Genomic DNA, 22,566 nt, shown 5'->3' with positions numbered 1-22,566 from the left:
GAATGCAGATAGCCCTGGGGATAAGACACCCTGGAGTCGCCTTTTGTTCCCATTAACCATCTACACTAATGACGTAAATGATTGAGGGAGGCAGGGATGGCTCCACCAGGATGAAACCAGACGGACTGCTGTCCTGTCCGGAGGCCTGGACCTTCTCTCTTTGATTTAACTTTACCATGAATTACAACAGACGCCTAGGTACCTATCTCCTTTAGCTTAGAGACAACAAACACTAGTTAATTGCGGAGAAGACTACCATTAACCTTATGCTCTATAGAACAGAATGCTAATAAATATTCTTGTGCTCGTTTTTTACTTCCTTATCTCTCTGAGAATATTTGTAGAACTATTTCTGTACTAATCCTGAAAAATATATCAACGACACTTGTGCACAGTAAAGTCGGACTTGCTAACACCAACCCAAGTCTCACGTCCCCTTTATTTTCCCCCTCCCTCATTGCGCCGACGCCGTCCATCCCTCAGGAACCTGGACTCCGCCGGGGCGGGACCCCGGCACTGATCTATTGCAGACTGATACTTTAAAAAAATTCAATAAAAATGAATTACTAAAAAATTAAATAAAGACATATAAATGCAAGCCCACTGACTATGTACTTAGATCTTGTGACAATAATCTTATCGCTCTATCAGCTTCTAAGAGCGTAATCTCAATTTTTTTCCTGAGGAAGATTCTCCCTGAGCTAATATCCACTGCCAATCTTGCTCTTTTTGTATGTGAGCTGTCATCACAGCATGGCCACTGACAGACGAGTGGTGTAGGTCCACACCCAGGAACCGAACCCAGGCCACCAAAGTGGAGTGCACCAACCTTAACCATTAGGCCAGGGGGCTCGCCCTAATCTCAATTTTTATACCCATCTTAGTAAGGAGTATTTCACTGACCCAGTGCTAGTCCAGGGACCACATTTAAGTAGCAATGTTCCAGATAACTGCAGGGTTAGGCGGGTAGCAGGATTAAGTCAAAGGCTCAGGGACATCTTTTGTCAGTACAGAAGCCGATTTAGATCAAGAACAAACGACCGCCAGGACAACCCACTCCGTAATTTGACACAGTTAAATGCACCCACCAAACCAGCTAGCAGGTTACGAAGTTATTCTGTGTTTGTAGGAGACCCTCATTTAATAGACATCATTCACTTATTTTTTTTTTAAGATTGGCACCTGAACTATCTGTTGCCAATCTTCTTTTATTTTTTTCTCTTCTTCTCCCCAAAGCCTCCCAGTACATAGTTGTATATTCTAGTTGTGAGTGCCTCTCATTGTGCTGTGTGGGGCACTGCCTCAGCATGGTCTGACAAGTGGGGCCATGTCCGCACCCAGGATCCGAACCAGCGAAACCCTGGGCTGCAGAAGCAGAGCACGCGAACTTAACTACTTGGCCACGGGGCCAGCCCAGACATCATTCACCTATGAGGAGAAGACTTAATACCCATCAGTGGAATTTATTACTCAAATTAAATAATGGAAGAACCATTTAATTCATTTCACCTAATTCTACATAATAAAAAGGATAATTTTTTTAATCAAAATCTTCTTTTTAAGGACAGACGGTCCCCACCTCATGATGGTTCAACTTACGATTTTTTGACTTTACGATGATAGAAAAGCAATACACTCTCAGGAGAAACAATACTTAGAGTTTTAAATTTTGATCTTTTCCCAGGCTAGCATTTGTACTTTTCTTGCATGACTTTAGGTAACTAAATGCTAATCCTACTACACTGCTCCCACCACTCATAACTTTTGAGTCTGGAGGAGGGGCATGTTGTTATTATAATAATAAAATAATAATAATAACAGTTTATTGAATTATTTATTCATAACAGGGACCGTGTGCTTTATATGCATTGTGTCATTTAATCTTCAACACAGCTATTATTATTTTTATTTTAAGTGGAGAAAATGAGGCTCAAGGAGGATAAACAAATTACCCAAGGTGATATCCAGCTGGTGAGCTGATTCCAAAACCCACACTCTTCCCTGGCTGCGGCATAGGAAGTCCCCTTATTTTTTGCTCACAATAGACAATTAACTTTGAGAGAGAAAAAAGCAGTCCTAACAGCTAGGAACTGGCCTCGCACTCTCAGTGAGGCCTTGGTGGTGTGAAAGTTGGCTGGTACTCAGAGCAAGGCCTTCGTGTCCTCCTGTTGAACATAAACAATCTCATAGAATGCCAATATCAGACAAGGTCACTCTGTGACGACAATGAAACTGGGCCAAAACAATAATCAAGGCTACTTTATAATCTTGCCTAAGCACAGACAAGCATCCTAAGCAAGGATACTGTGCAAACCACAAAAAGACCAAACTATTCTCCCTTGGATAATATGAACGACAAGTAATTTTTTGTTGTTGTTATTTACCAATTACAGCCTTAGCCTTATTTCATTCTTCCAAACTTCTAGATAAGATTTACAAAGATAGCTAATCATACAGTTACCCTCAGCTTCTGACAGCATTTAATCCAGAGCAATTTTCCACTTCCTTGAAACATCCCCACAAATCAGTTAACACTACCCAAAATCCTATAATAAGTCATCCTTAACACCTTGTATTGAGACACTCCAGGCCTCCCCAGGATGTGTGTTCCCTTGTTGCAATAAGCGATAAACTCAACTCGTTTGATTACAGGGTGATCACTGTGGTCTTTAGGTGGAAAACACTGACAATTCCAATGGAAGAACGGAAGAATAAACGGAAGTGTTTGCAGTTGTAGGTAGCAGGAGAGAATCGAGTTGTTTACTAGAAATCTCTCCCTCTCCATTTCTCTCTCTCCCTTTTCTCCTTCTTTTTCTCCTCCTCCTACACCTCCTTCTGTCTCTCCCTCCCCCTCCCCGTTTCCCTCCCCCTCCGCTCCCCCTTTCTCTCTCTCTCAGGTCCAAACCACATAAACACACAAAATACAGCAGCAAGAAAAAGGTTTCTATGTGCTCCCTCTTGTACATATTCTTCAAGTACCAGTCCTAAATTGCTACAGAAATATGGTGACAGCTTAGCCACCATCACCCTCCCGTAAGACTATAATAGACATCCATCAGGTAAGAATTATAAAGAAAAAATAACCCCACTGTAAGGGTAGGCTCTTTGCAAAAGTGTAAAAGGCAATTATACATAGGCCATTACTCAAAGAACAACTGAAGGGGTTTCCCTGCTTCCAAATACCTTTCAGTGCTCTGAAACAGCCCCAGAATTCCAATTCCACCAATTACATCTACTAACCAGACTTAAAGATCCAGCCCACCAGATTGCTCTTGCCAAGATTAAAATATGGAGGTCACTGGTGCCAATCACTTTAGGAAAGTGGACTTTAAGGGAGAGACAAGGTTATAATCTGAAAGGTAGGCATATTCCAATAGTGAAAGGGAAGAAAGGGGAATTTAAAAAAAAACATTGCTCCGGGGTGGGGCTACTCCACGGCCGGCCACAGGAAGCACAAATGTCTAGTAAATGAAAAATGTGCATCTCGTATTGTGCAAGCCTGTACCTGGCAGGCCCTGCCCACGGGAGCAAGAAGCTTGTTTACAGCCTGATTTTCACCTTTAGGGAAAAGCAGCAGCAGAAATGCTAAAACCATAGCAAAAATCCCAAATTTGACAACAGAGAATTTGTTTTGAATAGGAAAATATAACTGTAATGTTTGTTGGGTTTTTGATCCCATCTAAATGATTTTTGCTTTGACATCTATGAAAGTGACAAGGACTGAAAATATTTTGTGTGATGACAGATGCTGTAGTACTGCTAATACATTTTATAATTTAGACTAATATAATATCTTAATATTTCAAAAGTGATATAGGCTGACATAATATTTTCAAAGAATTCCAAATGACAATTGCCAAAACTGTGCATCACATTAAAAATGTAGCCGGATAATTCAAACATTTGCACAATTCAGTTCTTCCTCAATACAATTTAATTTTTATTCCACTGTAAGAGATAAAAATTTTAAGTTTTTAAAACATGTGATTAGTATTTTATAAGTATTAAGAAAGAAAGACTGAACCATCCTTATAAAATGGACAGATTTAATATAATATGTTACTGATCCATCAATAAATACTTGATTCTCTTTAAAGAGTCATCATAACACATTCTCACAGCTGATTTAATTACCAAACAGTGTCCAGGAGAAAATCTTTCCCTGTGAGAGGACAAATGGACCACCCACCGAACTACCATTTAAACAGTCTACTTTCAAAGGTAAAATGTATGCGCCTCACTGAAACTAGCAAAAATCAATATTTTAAAAGAAACTGGAAAAATGGTGGTGGGGAGTTGGTAAGGCCTACTTGTGGTATCTGCAGTATAAGAATTTTGCTATTGACATTCCTATTTAGTCTAAGCTCCCTATTCTTAACTATGAAAACAATCGCATTGTCATATGGTATCATAATGGATTATATCGCATATGAATTTAAACATTAATTTAGAGATTTTTAAATCATTCAGGGTATTCTATGTAGACTTACACCTAGTAATTTATCAAATATACATGTCGGTAAAGAGTTTAGAAATGAAGTAGCTCCATGGGGCTCAGTACAGTAATACTGTAGTGAAGTAGTTTCTTTAAGATGCTGAAAATTAGGCTGCGAATATACCCAGTTCAGAGGATGTCAAACACATCACAATAAACTACACATTAATGGCAAGCTTACATTCTTAGGCCCTCACTTTTTAATATGACACTGATGAATTTATTTCCTTTTGTCAAGGCTGCAAATCTACCACATTTTGAGCATCACATTAAAAAGTCACAGCACAGGGGGCCAGCCCAGTGGCATAGTGGTTAACTTCGCACCCTCCACTTTGGCAGCCCCAGGTTCGTAGGTTCAGATCCTGGGCATGGACCTACACACCATTCAAACCATGCTGTGGCAGCATCCCACATACAAAAATAGAGGAAGACTGGCACAGATGTTAGCTCAGGACCAATCTTCCTCATGGAAAAAAAAAAAATTCACAGCACAGTACCTCCTAAAAATCATAATTAATATTGAACTTTCAGCTCCAACACTTAAACTGCAATGATATATGAACAACAAAAAAGATACATAAAGACTAAGCATTTGTGTATCCATTTATATACTTGCTTTTCTTACATTTAGTTTCTGACTGTATTTTAAGTTTTTTCCCTCTCCCAGTCATATTCTATTAATTTTGGTCATAGTTAATACAGAGGAGTAGTAGGATGGCATCTTTAAATTGTTTTTAAAGATCATTTATTAAACTGATGTAGCAATTTACCCCAATGTGACCTCTAGTTGCTTGGCTTGGGTGTTATTCCATATATATGAAAATGTGATGGAGCTCTCTTGTCAAGAACTATATAATTTTAATGAAGGGACAAAAATATCCTTCACCCAAAGCGCTGACCTAAATTAGACATTAATTTTCCAGACACTCGTACAGTCTCCTTAATTATGTTACTTCTAATCACTGAAATGATACCGTAATGCGTAGAAGTGGAGAGAATTGCATTTGGTGCCAAATGAGCAACTTTTCATGAGTCTTTTCATCCTCCCAAAATATATCAACTCTGTACAGAATACATCAGCAAGTGAAGTTACTTTGACTAAGTATTTACGTTTTACATTCACACTAATATACAGATATAGATATAGATCCAAGAAAAACCTCTCCCTTTCTCTCACAGACCAGATAAGACTAGTAGCTGTGTTAGACAAGCCCAGTTTTCCACGGAAGACACTCAGTAAACTTTTGGGTCCATTTCAGTCTTTCACATTTGTCCCATAACACATTTCCTCAGGATATGTTGATTTATCTGGTGTGGGCAAGATGGTCATGGAAGGAAATTTCTATTCCCTCCACAGCGATCACTTTGGTTAATAAGAACTGCGAGTGCTGGAGCCATATTTAAAAGGAAATTGGAATCGAGTTCCTCTCAGGAAGAGTACTGATAATCTTATTAACTCAAGTATTCATTTATTAAACAAATATTAATTTTTTGGTTATGCATAAAATTTTACAGAGAAGGGGGAGAGAGAGAATGAAATCTTTCAAATCCATATGCTTCACTCGCAGGAATACACTTATTACCTGCTGTGATGTCACTGGGTAATTTTCCTGGCTGGTAGAGATTCAGCTTGAGTTTTCCATCATTAAGAAAGAGGAGGAGACCCCCTGAAACCAGCTGAAGTTCGCTGAAGAGCAGAAGTCCTGCTTTGTTCCAGGTTCGAAACTGAAAAGTGGCAGAAATCTCTTCCTCCCCAGAAGAGCCTGGCAGTGCTAAGTAACTCTTGGAGCTCAGAAAAGTCACAGGCACAGACTGTGGTTGTGAACAGGAAAAGGACACATTTCCCTGAGAATAAAGGAAAAGGAAAAGCTTCAAGAACGACTCTCACATAGCGTTAGTAACGACACTGACATATTCACAAAGACTGTTTATCGATCTCGAATTATCCTCGATTTAAAACAACGACAAATTGCTTTCAACGTGAAAATCCAAATCCTTGCTATGCATCTTAAAGCTTCTGCAAATCCAGTGATGTTATGGTCAGGCTACTCTTTCCCTGGGTTTTCTGGGCAAAATCCCTTTCTCCCCATCTCTCACCTTTCATAAAGGCACCTAACTGAATGTAATTGCATTCAATAAAAATGTATTTAAGCCAACTCTGTGTTTTTATCTTTTACTTTCCCACTCCTTTGACTTCTAACCTACTCCATAATATAGCCAATATTAATGAGCTACTGTTTTTGCTTCCATATCTTTCTCTGTTCCTATTGAATCATATGGGGGGTGTGTGTGTGTATATATATATATATACATAGTTTCAGTAATACACACACACACTTAAATACATGTTTATGAATACATACACCTATATGCTAGGCATTATTTGATTTACAAAAATAGGTGCCCTGTTTTACATCTTTTACTGTACCATGATTTTATCACTAACAAATATCTTATAGAAATCCCTTGGAGTTATCTGGCATAAGCCTAATTCCTTCTTTTCATTGACTGCATAATACTCTATTACGTGAATGCTCCAGTTTTTACTCAGTTGTTTTCCTGTTAGTGTGCACTCACTTTGTTTCCAGGTTTTGCCTAATCCAATAATGCCGGCGTACATAATTCTGCATGTTGCTGCATGTTCTGGTATTTTCAGTTCTGTAGAAAAGGATTTTAAATACAGAACCACTGTGCCTATATGTTGTACTAAATATTTCCAGCTTCTTTTCCAAAAGAAAAAAGTTAAAACACTCTACATTTCTACCGTGACAGAGGAGGATACCCTTTCCCCCACATCCTTGGCAGCAACAGGTATTATAAATCTTTTAAATTTGCACACGTTCAATGACAAAATGCGAAAGTGATATAACATTCTTATTTATCTGGCATTTACCTCACTAACAGTGAATCTGAGCATTTTGCATGAGCTTGCTGTTCTTTTGGACTTGCCTTCCTCAGAATGGTCGTTCATATCCTTTGCCTATTTTTCATTTTTCCTTTCTTTTTTAAGGTTTTACACCGGACGCTACAATTTACAATGTTCTCCTTATATTCTTTTTTTTTTAACCATTTTTGTCTTTTTCTTATCATGTACTTGTCATCAGATTTACATGTATTATTTCTCATCTAATGGTTTTAAAATAGATCTTCAAGACACATTAGAATTCCATAAATTTCCATTAAAATGCTGTATGTAAAAAGTACTTTGCTATTAGAGTAAAATATATATTTAAAGATTTAAAAGAACTTAAAGTCTGAATTATTGAGAAATAATTAAGCATGTTCCTTAACATGCTTCAGAAATAAAGGTAAATGTTTTCATTTCTCCTGAAAATAACCTTTAACAAAATTTCCAAATGTAGATTTGAGAGGTCAATGAAATCAACTTTACTTAGAAGAATACACTTTGGAATTAAACCATTTGGTCTTGATTAAGCAAAAACATTTGGCTCTATCGTGATTCTGTGAAAAGTGAACTAGCTTTCCTTGTGGACAAATATCTTGCCCTGATGAATGAAATAACAAAAGTGGGAGAGTGAACTGCATGACTTGTAATGCAAAGGCATTCATATGACTGACAAACCCGGGAAAAGTGGAAACACTTTACCAGCTGCAGTCTGGTCTCAGGCTTCATTTGGACAGCTACCTACTGCCCTACAAGCAGCAAGTCCTCTTGCCAAAGAAGAGTGAGTGTTAGTTGCCTGAGCAGTTTCTGGAAATTCATTTTGCCAATGAAACACACACGTCTATCTATAATTTTATTTTATCTTTAAATCATTTTCCCTTTTATAAAACAATAAAAATCTCGCTGGATGGTATAGTCATACAAACGCTATCAATTCCCACAGAGAATTAGGAATAAAATATTTTGTAAACAACAAATATCCCCATGATGTGCTACAGGATTTGCTGACAACATGAGCTTAACTTTACGTATTTTGAATTTTGAACAATTACAGAAATGTATCCAAATGGATAGACGCGGCTATTTTTCGATCATCAAGCTGGTTAAGCTGGAAACCAGGTTTCCTAGAATCTCCTTTTTTGTCTGGTTCTGATTAAAAGTTAACCAAAAGAGCGACGTGCTGATATTTGAGTCAGAAGTGAAACGCCGGCCATTTTCCTCCAAAGGTTTTGTGTGTGTGATCAAGAAGAGTGAAGGGTGATCACAGAGGAGCTGGGTTGTTCTGGCTTGTCCTGCCTCTCCTTCACTCTGCTCCCTCTCTTCTTCCTGACAGCTGGCTTGACTCGCCAGCATCTCTGACAATTGTTAAGATGCAAGTGCTAAAACAGATCCCTTGTTCATAAAGCCATAATGAGGCTGCTTCCCTGACCGAACCCTGACTAATACAGTTATATTTAAATTCTGCCTCATTTCCACAGAATTAGAATATAACACAGCCTGACCAACACTGCTACTGGGACAGATTGGCAGAGGCAATGTTGTAAAAGACTATTAGTTTCTTTTATTTGTTATGAATGACCATGGCAAAATACAAGTTTTTCAAATGCCTCTCTAATATACATGGATGTTATCCGATTCCGGGAACTCGGTATGCTTGTTTAGAGAGTTTGTCAGGGAACAGCTTATTAAGGAAATTACAGAGCAAAGGAAATTAGTCTCCTAGGAGTAATAATATCACAATAAAATTAAATTAGCAGCTGTAAAAAAAACCACTTTACTTCATAGAAAACTAAAATAATCATGCCTCGTGAATTATAACTCCCTTAGAAGAATTAACCCCTTATGTGGATGTTGCCCAGCAGAGAAAAGTGTAAAAGAATAAGGATAACCTCTAAAATATCATATCAAATGAGAATCCAAAATGGAGCAATTTCATTGTGTGGAAAAGCCACATAGTTTTACTCATTCATTCACGTGAAGACTCTCTTACCTTAGCAATGATCTGTGGTTTTTGTCGCTTGGCCAAATCAATGATATCCACTCCATTATAATAGAGATTTTCTAAACAACCATGAAAATTTTTATGGGGGAATGACACTGATTTTCCAGGTGCTGGAATCCCTCCAAAGCTGATCTTAGAAAGAAAAATGGCATCAATAATATTGTTTAGTGATTTTCTGATAATCTGCTTAAATAATTATGATTAGCAACTATAGCTGTAATCACGATAGATCAATTTTTCATCAGCCTACATTGCCATATTGTTGATTTCAAATGAACATTTAAAAAAAATTAATATGCAGATTTTAAAACAAATATATAAGCATTCAGTTTTTATTTACACTAGAGCTTGGTTATTCTTACAAGTTGCTAATCACACTGGATTTGATATTTATTGGTTGGTGAATAAAAATGCATCTCTATCCATGGGAAACCTGTGTTTAATAATATAGCCAATTATAATGACATTTTATTTTTTATACATTTCTAGCACACACTGGTATTTGTGCCTTTGAATCGATTGTTAATGAATTAATTAATCAATTCATTCTACATCCTCTCCCTAAATCTACACTGCTCAGGAATGCTCTATAGGACAGAAAAATCATGTAACACATTCTGTGTGTACTTGTGGTGATGAGATCTCCCACAGAGATTTCCTACATGTGACGTTCTGTGACTACACATTGCAGGTAAAAGAGATCATCTCTCTCTATAACGATAAATAAACATATTGTGAGCAAGACGAAGTCTCAGTAGTACATTCCCAAATCTGTTACTGGGAGTTAGGTCACCCTGGGATGCACTTCCTCAGGACTTTGACGTATTCTGAAAGGGAGGTTTTCTACAGTGGATTTTCTTTGGCATGGCAACGCCACACACACATCACAAAATCTGTATGAATTGAAACATAACCATCACACCTCATAATCAAGATCCAGGTAATTGAATTCTCCCTGGGCATGGAAACGGTGCCTGTGCTCGTCCACGGTGAAGTTGACCTGCTTGCCCAGGCGCTGGACGAGCACAGAATGCCAATGCTGATCATCCAGCAGGCTGCCCAGGGTGAGATTGATCAGGGAGTGAGTGGAGGGCAGTTTCGCTTCACCTTAGAAGAGAAAAAAATAACAGCATCATTATTCCCAGTCTAAAACACAAAGTTTCCCTTTTGTGGACCTGCGTCTCCCATAATAATTGCAATCTCCTTCCACGCATTCCATCCAAAACATTAGTATGGATTTACCTGAAGTTTGAATATAATATCCTCTCGACCTTGTTGTAATTTCTCCCACTGTTAATTCCTTTTATTAGTATTACCCATCACATGCTCCTTTTCAATGTAAATTTTATCTATGCTACAACCTCATTACTTTTACTACCTCAATATTTTTCAATGATGCATCCCTTTCTTCATGATGTCCGAAAGTAGCTATGTAGTTCTACCAGTATGCTGTAAGGAACATTGAATGAGGGTCTTGTACAGTTTGAAAATTATGAACCATTTTTACATGAAAGTGCAATATTGGTATACATACAAGCCTTTAAATCTGGGAATAAGGCACCTTAATTTTTATAAGATAAGCCATAAAAGTATCAAGTTACTGAAATGATATCTAAATGACTAGATTTTTCAAGCACTTCACCAAATAGTTTTACCTGAATTAATAAGTAAAAAGAGTTTTCCTCTTTTCAATTCCAACGTGATGTGATCTCCATTTTGCCCTTCCTGGTGGAGTAGAACCCCATCACTCTGCATGGTTTTAAATTTCAAAGAAATAATATCCTTCATTGGGCTCAAGGATTTTTGATCAAATCTGTAGAGAAGGGAACTTTTTCCATCAAGATCAACCACCTCTGATCCTGGAGACAAAGATATTAAAAGTCATTCTAAAAATAAATATGCTTTTCATTAAAGCATTTAAATGGATATATAGAAGGAGAGCATTATACGTACACACATACATGTATAGTCCAGCTCCAGGCCCATCATAATAAGAGAAAAGGCAACCACCAAACACCTAATTCTCTACTGATACATGGGATGGATCCCATTTTAGTCTTTACCAACCTATCTACAAAACTCACGGTCTGTTAATACATTTTAAAATGTATTCCTAATTTTCTCTTATATTACGAAAGGCTGTTTCTTCTCATTCCATGAAAGAAAAAAAAAGAAAATCAGGAAAATGGTTATAATCAATATCCATAAAACCACTTTTCATATTTCACAATCAATATTTTTTAATGATGTTCTTTTTTTCCCCCTAAGATTGGCACCTGAGTTAACAGTTGTTGCCAATCTTTTTTTTTTTTAAAGATTGGCACCTGAGCTGACAACTGTTGCCAATCTTTTTTTTTTTCTGCTTTTTCTCCCCAAATCCCCCCAGTATATAGTTGTATATTTTAGTTGTGGTCCTTCTAGTTGTGGCACATGGGACGCCGCCTCAACATGGCCTGATGAGCGGTGCCATGTCTGCGCCCAGAATCCGAACCCTGGGCCGCCCAAGTGGAGCCCATGAACTTAACCACTCGGCCACGGGGCCGGCCCCTAATGATGTTCTTGAAATGGTGAAGTTAAACGGTTTCTTAGCTCCTGAAAGAGTGGTTTTGAAATTCTTCCATACGTGCCATATATAAAAGAGACACATATACAAATACATCACATACTTCAGACTCATCAAATGCCACCTCCAATAAATAATAAACTGACCTTTGTGTTTGTTTTATTCTATTATTTTTGTGGCTAAGTGATAGTATTTAAGAGCAATGTTATTTTCTGTCTTCTCAAGGGCGCTGTTGAAAAGGCGTTCCCTTATTGATATTATAAGGGCTGTTCTGTTGCATTTATGTCATAACTGTGACATTGACATGTTTTTCATCTTTCTGACAGTGTCTTATCTACTCATTGTCAAGATCACTTCTATTCAGTTCATCTGAAAAAAGATGTCATGTTATACCAGTAACATAACAGTACATCTGTCAAAGTCGGTTGCACCCTGAACAAGAGACACAAAAAAGAACTGATAATACTCAGAAAGCCTGGCAGTGGTTTTTACATTTCACAAGTCAAAGATTAAAAAAGGGGGGGAAAAAGGCAATTACCCTTGAGAGTACATTTATGTAAAAAATGAAGAGGTTAGGGAAACCCAATAAAACAGGAAGCTATTTTTCAACTGGTTGGCTGACTTTCCCCAGTCAACAAAATGACATTACAGTTTACTCATCTTGTTTCATTTGACAAAATTATTACAGCTAGTTGTATGCCCAAATACGATTTCATTCAGATTATCCATCACATTTAATGTGAACCATTTATAGTCACCACCCCCAAAATTTTTTTCAACGATTTTATGCAGCTATCTTTTGAAAATTCATAGGTTTGATTTTTTCCACGTCCTGTTAATGTTGCTTATAAAGAATTCATTCACCAAGTGCGCGTGAATAAACACTGCATTCTGTAGAAAGAATAATGTTAACCGAACAATTATTCCTTGTTATATAGCTGAATGGATGTGCATGGCAAAAACATAAGTCTGTGTCAAATACAAATAACATGTTCTATGATTATTAGATTACAATAAATTAAGAAAAATTCCAATAAGACAGGCTTTAAATGCTGACACATTTGGAGCAATGCAGTTACTTCTGAGTTAATGTATTGCTTAAAGGCAACCATTTTAATAATGATTTTATTTTAGATAAAGTCTATTTTTGGAATTAGCTACCAAGAGATTTTTTTCTAGTAAAAGTTTAGCCTGTGTTATTTTAGCCTACTATTTCTTTTTTCTTCTCCTTCACTATTGTTACTGTTACATTATAATGGTCATATTAACTTTCCACAGCACCTAAAGCTTTGTGCCCGGAATATTTCTATCAGTGAAATGGGATAGTGAAAACGTAGCAGAAAATTGATGCCTAAAGCAATAGTATATTGTTTCAGCTCTTAAACTGAAGCCACTTGTCATTTTCTCTCACTCTCACCTATTTTCTTCCTACTTCACAGGTATAACACTACGTAATTTGATACATCCATTCAACAAATATTTATTTAGCCTATCATGTTAAGAGACTGTGCTAGATGCTGAGCTAAAAAGACTGATTAACACCAATGTGCTCCCTGCCCTCATGAAGTTTACAGTCAGTGAAGATGGACAAGAATTAGCAAGTGGACAAATAAATTCATAAAACCATTACAGACAATAAAAGGCCTTCTGACCAAGATTAACAGAAGACTGAGGTCATTTAGTTAAGGTAGTTGGGCAAACTTAGTTCTCATGTCTGGAAACCTGAGGCCCAAGCAGATTGTAATCAATTATCTCCCTATACTCCATGATCTTCAAGTCCTGTACTTGTCCCCATAAACTAGAATTACTCTTAGAACGTTGAACTCCAAGAGGCCTACTCACTCTCTCAACACATTATCTCCTTCGCTGTCCTGAAAGGAAGCTCCAAGAATTGCTGAGAAACTACAAGGACAGTCAGTAATTTAGCTCTCAGAAGGAGGACGTAGGAGTGAGGGGGGCTCTCCCAGAAAAAAGGGGCCTGAAAGCAAGAAAGTAGTGAAGTAGGGGGATCAACGAACTGGCTACAATCACATCACAGGTGTCACGTGCATGTGAACAACACCCTTCAGGGAAAAAAAAAAGCTAAATATGATTCAGAATGTGAGCACAATGCAGTACACGAAAACTTCAAGATACATACATGCAATATACATACAAGAGTCTCATAAACGAAAAAATTCAGGATGATTCTTAACAGTATTACTCTAGACAGAAAACTCACTTTTAATAGGCCTAATATAAGCCACTGTTATAAATAGCCTTTTACACAACATATCTGATACATAAAAAGCATACAATTTTAAACAATAACTAAAAAACACTGAGTTATGATACATAGGTTAAAGATATAAAAATCTGGCACTATCCAAAAAAAACTAATCTTTTGAGAGAGAGAGAGACAGAGAGAGCATCTAAATTCAATGTATCATCAGCATCTAGCACTCCTAGGGTGCTGGCGGGAGAGAGAAGTATATAGTCTCTCTTGAAAGTGATCTTATCACTGTTAAAAAAAGGTGGAAAAGTTGGGAATAAATCAAAGGCATAATTTATCATTCTTTCAACGTCACACTGACTATTTTCTACAGGCTCGTTTAAAGATTATTTAATTCTAGGTGAAGTAATAAACGTCTCAATTTACTATTTATTACAGATTAGGACCAGAGTTACATATTAATTTGTAGGTTTTTTTCCCAGTAGAGGTGCAAATGATTTCTGTCTGGTACAAAATATATCCCCAAAGGCCATGGTTTTATTGTCCTGTTGGGCATTAAAACCATTTGTGTACTTAACCAAATAATGGTAGCAATCCACCATTCTTTCTGGGATTTCTATGTACACTCAGTCTCTTGAATTTCCTTTGAACTAGCTTTCTTATTCTTCTGATTCCTTCTTTAATGAATCAAATGCATCTTTGATATGTGTTTGTTCTATATTTGAATGAGAGTCATGTTTTCACATTACCGAAAATTATTATTTTAACACTACTAACTTGAAAAGAATACTTGGGCTCCACATCATCGACTGGGGAAGCAACATTTCAAGTCTTAGCCATCACCAGTAACGGTGAGGGTGAATTTCACTATTCCACAAACATTCTTAGATTTTTGAACTCAAAAGAGCACCATCAACGCAAACATTCCAACAAAAGAAAAAGCAGATGATTTATAACAATAGTTCTTTATATTGAAACTAACCTATCAAAGACCTAATACGAGTATATACCATTAATGAGATTAATCCAACTCAATATTTATTTGTTTAGAAACACTAACTTAAGAATCCAAAGTAATACTGATACTTAAATTGAGTCAGTATCACATTTCTTCCTATCTTTTGTCAAGCACTTTTGGAAAAAGGATCTTTCGTATTCAGTTGAATTGTATAAATAGGAAAAGCAAAGGTATTAGAAAACTGACTATAGGAAAACTTGGAAATCATAAGTTCAGAAAGTTGAAAACAATAAAAGATTTACTGTCCAAAGACATAGGAGGAAATGTGTTACTTGATCAGAAGGAAGAATGATTTTTTAATTGTAAATTTGTTCATTAGTATGCTTATTAATTGAGGTTATATTTTAGTGATTGGATTATTATAAATATCAATAATATTATTAGCAATATTAATAATAATATTATCAATGTTGATAATTAAGCCTGTCATAGCCTTTCTTACCATGGGGTGAGCATGAACTCTAATTTTCTAGTAACAAGTAGCAAGTCGTTCTGACATGCTCACTTCCTCTTAGTCTAGCTTCTTCTCAGCCACTTTTCATAGTGGATATTCTAGTTTAGCCTAGTAGCTAAGAAAACTAGTCCGTGTGGGTCTGAATCTTCACTCTACCTTCAGCAAGTATAGGCGTTTCCTATTACTGCTGTAACAAACGACCACAAACGTGGCTCCATAAAACACCACAAATTTATTATCTCACAGTTTTGGAATTCAGAAGTCCTAAAATCAAGGTGTTGGCTGGGCCTGCTTTCCTTCTGAAGTCCGTAGAAAATAACCCCTTTGCTTGCCTGTCCCAGCTTCTAGAGACCACCTGCATTCCTTGGTTTATGGCCCCTTCTTTCATGTACAAGACCAGTATCACAGCATCTTCATCATTTCTGCTTTCATAGTCACATCTCCTTTTCCGACTGATTCTCTCATCTCTCTCTTATAAGGACCCCTTGCATTATAGTGGGCCCATCTGGATAACCCAGGATACTGTCCCCATCTCAGCATCCTTAATTTAATCACATCTGTAAAGTACCTATGTCATATAATATAATATATTTACAGGTCACAGGGCATGATTCTCTCTATCACAGCAAGTTACCTAAGCTCTTTCTCCCTCTTTCCTCATCTGTAACACGGGAATGATAATAGCATATTCTTCGTAGGATTACTGTATGAATGCACAGCTGAGTAATTTTTGCAAGAGTTGATGGCACATAATTAGAACACAATAAATGTTAACTACTACTAATGCTAATGCTATTAATTGTTATTGGAATATTGGGCAGAAAAATAGGTGCAGCAAAAGTAGTTTAATAAATACATTTGGTGTATTTATTTTCAAAAAGTGTACTCTTTAAAAATAATGAATTTCTGAAGTGCACAAGAAATATTCAATTATCAATGTCATTGCTGGGTTATGCAGCAAGAACGATTTTGAGCCATCTGCGGGTTCTGTGGCTTTTTCTCTGACTGTCAGCAAATGCCTGAGCTGACTCACCACAGCAACCGTCGGTGACCCGAATCTTCCCCAGTGAGTATCTCCATCTCAAATCTTCTCATTTATAGCAGGAATCAAGGAAAGGAGAGGCTCACAAAGACTGTAGGCCCTACTCTCATATCAATTCTCCCTGTGACCTTAAGACAGAGGTTTAATCTGCTTTATGTGTATGATTCAGAAATACAATCTTCTGTGGAATGAAGGGTCTTCCAATAGAAAATATTCAAATTTCTTTCAGGGAGTTGTGTCAGAAGTGGCATTGCTGAAACGTGCATTCTATGCTCCTTTCTGCACATATTAACGGAGAGCTTTCTGTGCAGACAGTGGAATACACAGCAATGCATAAAAACAGAGCACATTTTTTTTTCAAGGAGCCTTACAGTCTAGTGGGGAAGACACAAAGCCCTGAGATGTGATTATTCATGCTGGGGCTCAGAGCTTTGCTTCTGCATCAGGGCTGGGTCCCGAATGGTTTCTAACATGTGCGGGAGGAGCCGATCCACTCAGCCTCAGAGAAGGATGTCAACTAAATTGCAGAAAGGCTTTATCTCTGTGAGCAGCAAATTGTTTTTCCACCTCTGCATATTTCACATGCAAACACACTCCTCACTGTAAGATCTTCCACTTGACCCAGTTTCCTTCCCTCACCCCTGCATCCTACCCCTACTCCAGAAGTGTGAGGCTCCTCAAATTATGAGAAGTTGCTATTTGAAAAAGCAATGTCCTCCCCACCCCCCAAGTTGATTATTAAAGAAAAACATGTTCAAGAGCATGCTTTCTTAAACTGAGGCTCCATGGTTCCGCCATGTTAGAATCAACTGAGAAGAAACTCTTGGGGTCTCCACAAACACTCAACATCCTGGGTTCTGCCTAATGTCCACCAAATTAGAATCTCTGAGAACAATATCCAGGAATACAGGTTCCTGAGTGATCCTGAGGCAGACGACAGCATGGGGGTTATTTGACAAGAAGAACGAGTACGCTATAGAAACCTACTCTCTGAAAATGAACAACCACATTGCATATTGAATTGTACCATGGAAAATGAATACGTCTTATTTATTTATTCTGTAGGTGGTACTCATAGAAAATTGTGGAGGTGGTAGGGACTTATCCCTGAAAGATGGTTCAGGGAGAAATTAATTCTATGAGTTAAACTATCGCATTACAGATGAGGTCAGTTGACTAAGAAACTTAAGCAGGAAAAATTAGAATAGAAAATGTGTGAACTGGAAAACAAATCCTTGAATGATAAAAAATTGACTTTATTGAAGGTCATGAAAGAATTCTTGAAAAACACATGAGAGTCTTCTATTAATTCTTTGGGAATCACCCCAAAAATATAAATAGAAAAAGAGTGCTACCACTGGAGAAAAGAGCTATGGACCAAACACTTCTTGGCTAAACATGAAGTCAGTCTTAAACACTGATCATACTGTTTCTTTATTTGAAAATTACTACCTAGGAATTACTAAACAGAGGTCCAATTTTGAATTCTAAGAAACATAAATTAGACTGAGTTGCCGTTAAACTATTATACAGTGAAATATTAAAGCACTGGCATGATGTACTGGCACTTGAGATCTGCATTACTGAATTGGGTTTTAAAGAGATGGAGAGGAGAGACCAAGTACTCGAGAAATCAACAGGAAATAGGTTGTACTATTTTTGCATAGTAGCATAAAAGAACACAGAATGATTTAAGGAACTCAAGTTTAAAACAACTAAAATTAATACTATAAAAAGGAAGAAGACACAAGATCAAGTGCTGTATACGACCACAGAGAAAAGGTGACTTTACTGTCACGGTTTTAAATAGACTGAGCTAAGGTCAGTAACAACACTCCAAGAGGTTATGGGAACAAACATGATCAGTGCCACTTAAATATCAATCTAAATTAACCTTTTAAATAGAGTTGAAATTGGAAAGATCTACTACGTCAAGGATGCTTGAGTGTGTCATTGGAGGATATAAGTTAGATTTCTGCTTCTAATATTTATTTGGAACTTTTGTAATGGTCACAGGAGTCAGTTATATGCTGATTCTCGGGTTCCTTATTAGGAATATGCAGCAAGTCCTACAATAGAAACTGATTTTGCAACAGTGAATACATTCTGTCCTCAGAGATCCTCCAGTCCAGAAAAGAGGGATGTCAGGTAACTCATCCCACGTGTACAGATATATTTAGAAATTGTAAGTGGAGCCTGAAGGAAAAGCACAGGGATATATGAGAGCTTTGAGCAGAGAGATCTCAATTAGCTCGTCAATTAAGAGTGACATCTCTGAGGAAGTGATACTTAAACTGAATAGATGGCCACCTATGAAAATGCCTAGTGTCAGGAAAGAAGAGGAAGTGGGGAAGGGGAGGGGATGGAAGAGGGAGGAGGGTTGGGAGGGTACGAGAGACTGGGGAGGGATGCATGGTGGTGGCAGGAAGTAAATGGAAGAGGTCCACAGGGAGTTGAATTACTGACGGGTCATCTTGACCCTGTGAAATCTCCGTTCCAGGTTTTGTTGGGACAGGTCTATTTTGGTTTTGTCCTTAGCCCTAGGACTTAAGAATTGCTCCTAGGGTGTGGTCTTTACTCCTAAGGTGATGCCCTTCTGACTTTTCAGATAGAAGCCCAAGGCTTTTTAACAAGTCCCTCTCCTTTGGCAGGGCTTGAACTCCAAAGGTGCTCTTCCCAGCACTGGGCAGATACGGAAGTCTTGAGGACTTTAACCTCCCAGCTCCTGCCTTCACCTGGGCTCCTCAGTGTCTCTTCTAGGAACTTGCAGTTCAGGAATCAGCCAAGGATTTAAGAGGAATTTGTATGCAGGAGTTGAGTCACTCCCTCTCTGACTCCCTCTTTTTCATTATTCCACCCTAAATCTCTAGCCACTCTGGTAACCTTGAACTATGGTTACATAGGAAAAATAAGGTGAATGCTTGATGTTTTCCCTTCATTTCTCAGTTTTCAAAATAATGAGTTGGTACCATAACATTTCTCATCGATGATCAATGAGTTGTGGGGGGTTTTTTTGTATTATCTTGAACCCATTTAACATATTTAATGTTTCAAAACTGCTGTGACTATCCTTATTAACGCTAAAACGTTTCCATCTTTGGTCAGTGAGAGACTCCTCACTGAGTTCTTTTGACATATCCTGCTGGGTTTTCATAGATTCCTTCTTTTCTGGTATTATAATAGCCAAACTTATTTTAACTTTAATATAACTTCACTTGTCATCAAATTAAAGTCTTAAGACTATAACCTTTGCAAAAAATTAGAATTTATCCTCTCTGACTTTACGCCAACCAGAATCTATCTTCTTTTTAAACTTTGACATAAAATAGGATTCCTCAGCTAGAGCATTAGCTGATAACCATTCTGAGAGCAGGGGTTGTATGTAATTCACCTCGGTCAAGATCTTGTAGTTAACATGTGGGAGCTGCTTAATAAATAGGTATTGAATTCAATTATAACTATTCTTTATTGTAAATATAACAAATTTGCTGCTTTTCATTTTTTTCCCCTAACCAGACTTGTGGTATGAGAGATTAGTATCCTGAATCGACAGAAGACTATTATCTAGTGTTCTCTCACTGTTTTTTTCACCCAGGTGAACATTTCCATTTCTCATGCTACTCTCTTATATTTCCTATTAACATGTTTTCTACACTGAAATCAACTGATGTCAGTAGTTTCCACTTTCAATATTTTTTACATTACAAAATGTACATTCTTATTTTTTTAAGTTAACATGAGTTTTGTAATTATTGACTTATGTTCGATTTATTAAATTGAACCCATAATTTTCTCTCAAACTGTCTGCATTTAAGCAAATGAACACAATAGTTTGACACTTCCATACATTTCTTCCAATCTTTTCACTCAGCTCTCCCTGTGTCCTGATCTTTCACAGGCTGAATATGCCACCAGGATGATGGGAAAAGCCTTCCTGAGGCTCACCTTTCATTCATTCATCTATCCTACAACTAATAACAAAAAAGGAATATCCGATTACAATACAGATACTGTGTGCATGGTATGATCGGGAGCAGTCTGGCTGTTCCAGGAGCAGGTGGAAACATCCTCTGACCAAAACGTGGGGTGTCACAGAAGTTGTCAGAAACAGTGATTTCTATGCTGAGAAAAGGCGATGAGTGAAATAATTATCTAGGTAGAGGAATGAAGGCTGGCTTTGTAGTGATTGCCCTAGGGATCACGCAAAGATCCTAAGACTAGAAAAATCATGAAATCATGGCATGCCAAAGAAACTGAAATTAGTTTAGTACAGCTGGGTAGTCAGAAGTTCTTATACCTTTAAGGATGAGGAAGGGAAGATCATGGATTGCAAAATGAGGATGTTTACAAAGCACTAGAGAAAAGAAACTTAGAATTTATACTAAGGCCAATTGCCTCAGCAATTCATCCACAATGAAAGAACATTATCTCCTGCGGCTTAATTGCCACTTCCTAAGGACATCTCAGACACATTCACTTTCATCCAGTTATTGCCTTTTCTCTGTCTTTGTTTACCATTGTTTACTTTCCGTTGGAACATTTAATAGAGTGGTATTTCTTTATCATCAAACATTTTCTTTTCTTCTTCTTTCTTCCACAAGTTATTTCCTTACCTACATCTCTTGGCTGGATCTATAAACATGTTCACAGCTGCTACAGCCAAGACATCTGAAATTTATACTTTCCTTTTGAACCCACAAAATTTAGCTCCTACTTCTCTCATTACTCAGGAAACAACTTCAAGTTTACCGACATAAAAGCAGAACATGCTCTTTGATATGGATTTTCCATTCACTTGATGCTCCTTCATAACAAGTTCCTGCTCTAAGTCATTGGGACAGAGGGTAATAAAATTATTTGTGGTTCTCACAATAACCTCTTTCCCTGAAATAGTTACAGGACCAACTCGCATCTATAACTTTAGCCAACACGTGTATTAGGCACAAGGGGGGCCTCGCATAAAAATGCACACTATTTGAAAAACAGTATAAACAACCTGCTTTAATTATGATAGAAACACATTTCTACTCTTCAAAGACATAAGTAGTTGTTCAAACATAGCACTTTATACTTTTATTATTAACAGTAACTCAATCAGTGGAAATGTTATGATTTAATAATAATGATGATATCTATATACGTTTCAATTATATATCTTCAACCCAGAGGGTTTGGAGTTCCAACCTTCCATATTTCACACTTGAATTCAATGAGTCAGCAAAGGAATTAATTCTCTCTCCTGTTCCCTTCCAGAACTCACTTATTCTCCAGTGCCCTCTTCCAGTAAGTGGCACCACCTTCAAGACAGTTATTCAAATCTGATAAGGCAGTGTCCCCTCACAGGCAATCACTAAGCTGTCTTGATTCAAGATCCTCAGTGTATTCTGAATCTGATTCAGATCAAGAGAACCCTCTCTCCTGACTGTTGGTTCTCTAGTTGGAGGCTCCACTGGCACTAGCACAACAAGCTCAGAAGCCTCCTAATTAAGCTCTGCCTCCAGATTTAACCCTCCACCCTGTAGCCCTCATTTCAGTCCGAATGAGCATTCTCAAATGCAATTGATCCTCCAAGCAACCCTCGGTCCTGTGTTTGGCTGGGATCTCCTCCTATTTGGACTACCTCCCAGCCTCCCATGTGGAAACATCTGCATCTTACTTTTATTGCCATAAACTTTCTTATACTAATCTCAATTTACCAATCACTTTACTCCTCACAGCTTCACTCACGCTACAACATTTTGCATTGAGTCTGTGCAATTTTACGACATTGCACATGCCCATCTTTACCAAGGAAATATACATTACTTTAGAATTTCTGCCTACACCCAATACCTAGTAGAGTTCTCCTTTAGCAAGTGTCAATAAATACTTAAAC

At 37.5% G+C, this 22,566-nt stretch overlaps 1 protein-coding gene across 3 annotated transcripts in view; it reads right to left on the bottom strand.

The window, feature by feature from the left end:
• Positions 1-22,566, bottom strand: part of CNTNAP4 (contactin associated protein family member 4) — a 243,903-nt gene that overhangs the window by 87,680 nt on the left and 133,657 nt on the right. For 2 of the 3 annotated variants that reach the window (XM_014846907.3, XM_070500547.1), the window contains exons 5-8: positions 11,058-11,261; positions 10,325-10,509; positions 9,391-9,534; positions 6,079-6,340 (exon numbers count right to left, since the gene is read on the bottom strand). In XM_014846907.3, coding sequence (XP_014702393.3) covers positions 6,079-6,340; positions 9,391-9,534; positions 10,325-10,509; positions 11,058-11,261 — 795 coding nt within the window. Of the gene's footprint in view, positions 1-6,078; positions 6,341-9,390; positions 9,535-10,324; positions 10,510-11,057; positions 11,262-22,566 lie in introns of those variants that run through there. The other variant, XM_070500548.1, reaches the window with a different exon arrangement.

This window comes from Equus asinus, chromosome 28, assembly GCF_041296235.1.
Source record: "Equus asinus isolate D_3611 breed Donkey chromosome 28, EquAss-T2T_v2, whole genome shotgun sequence".
NCBI classification, from domain to species: domain Eukaryota; kingdom Metazoa; phylum Chordata; class Mammalia; order Perissodactyla; family Equidae; genus Equus; species Equus asinus.
This window is presented reverse-complemented; position numbering and strand designations above follow the sequence as displayed.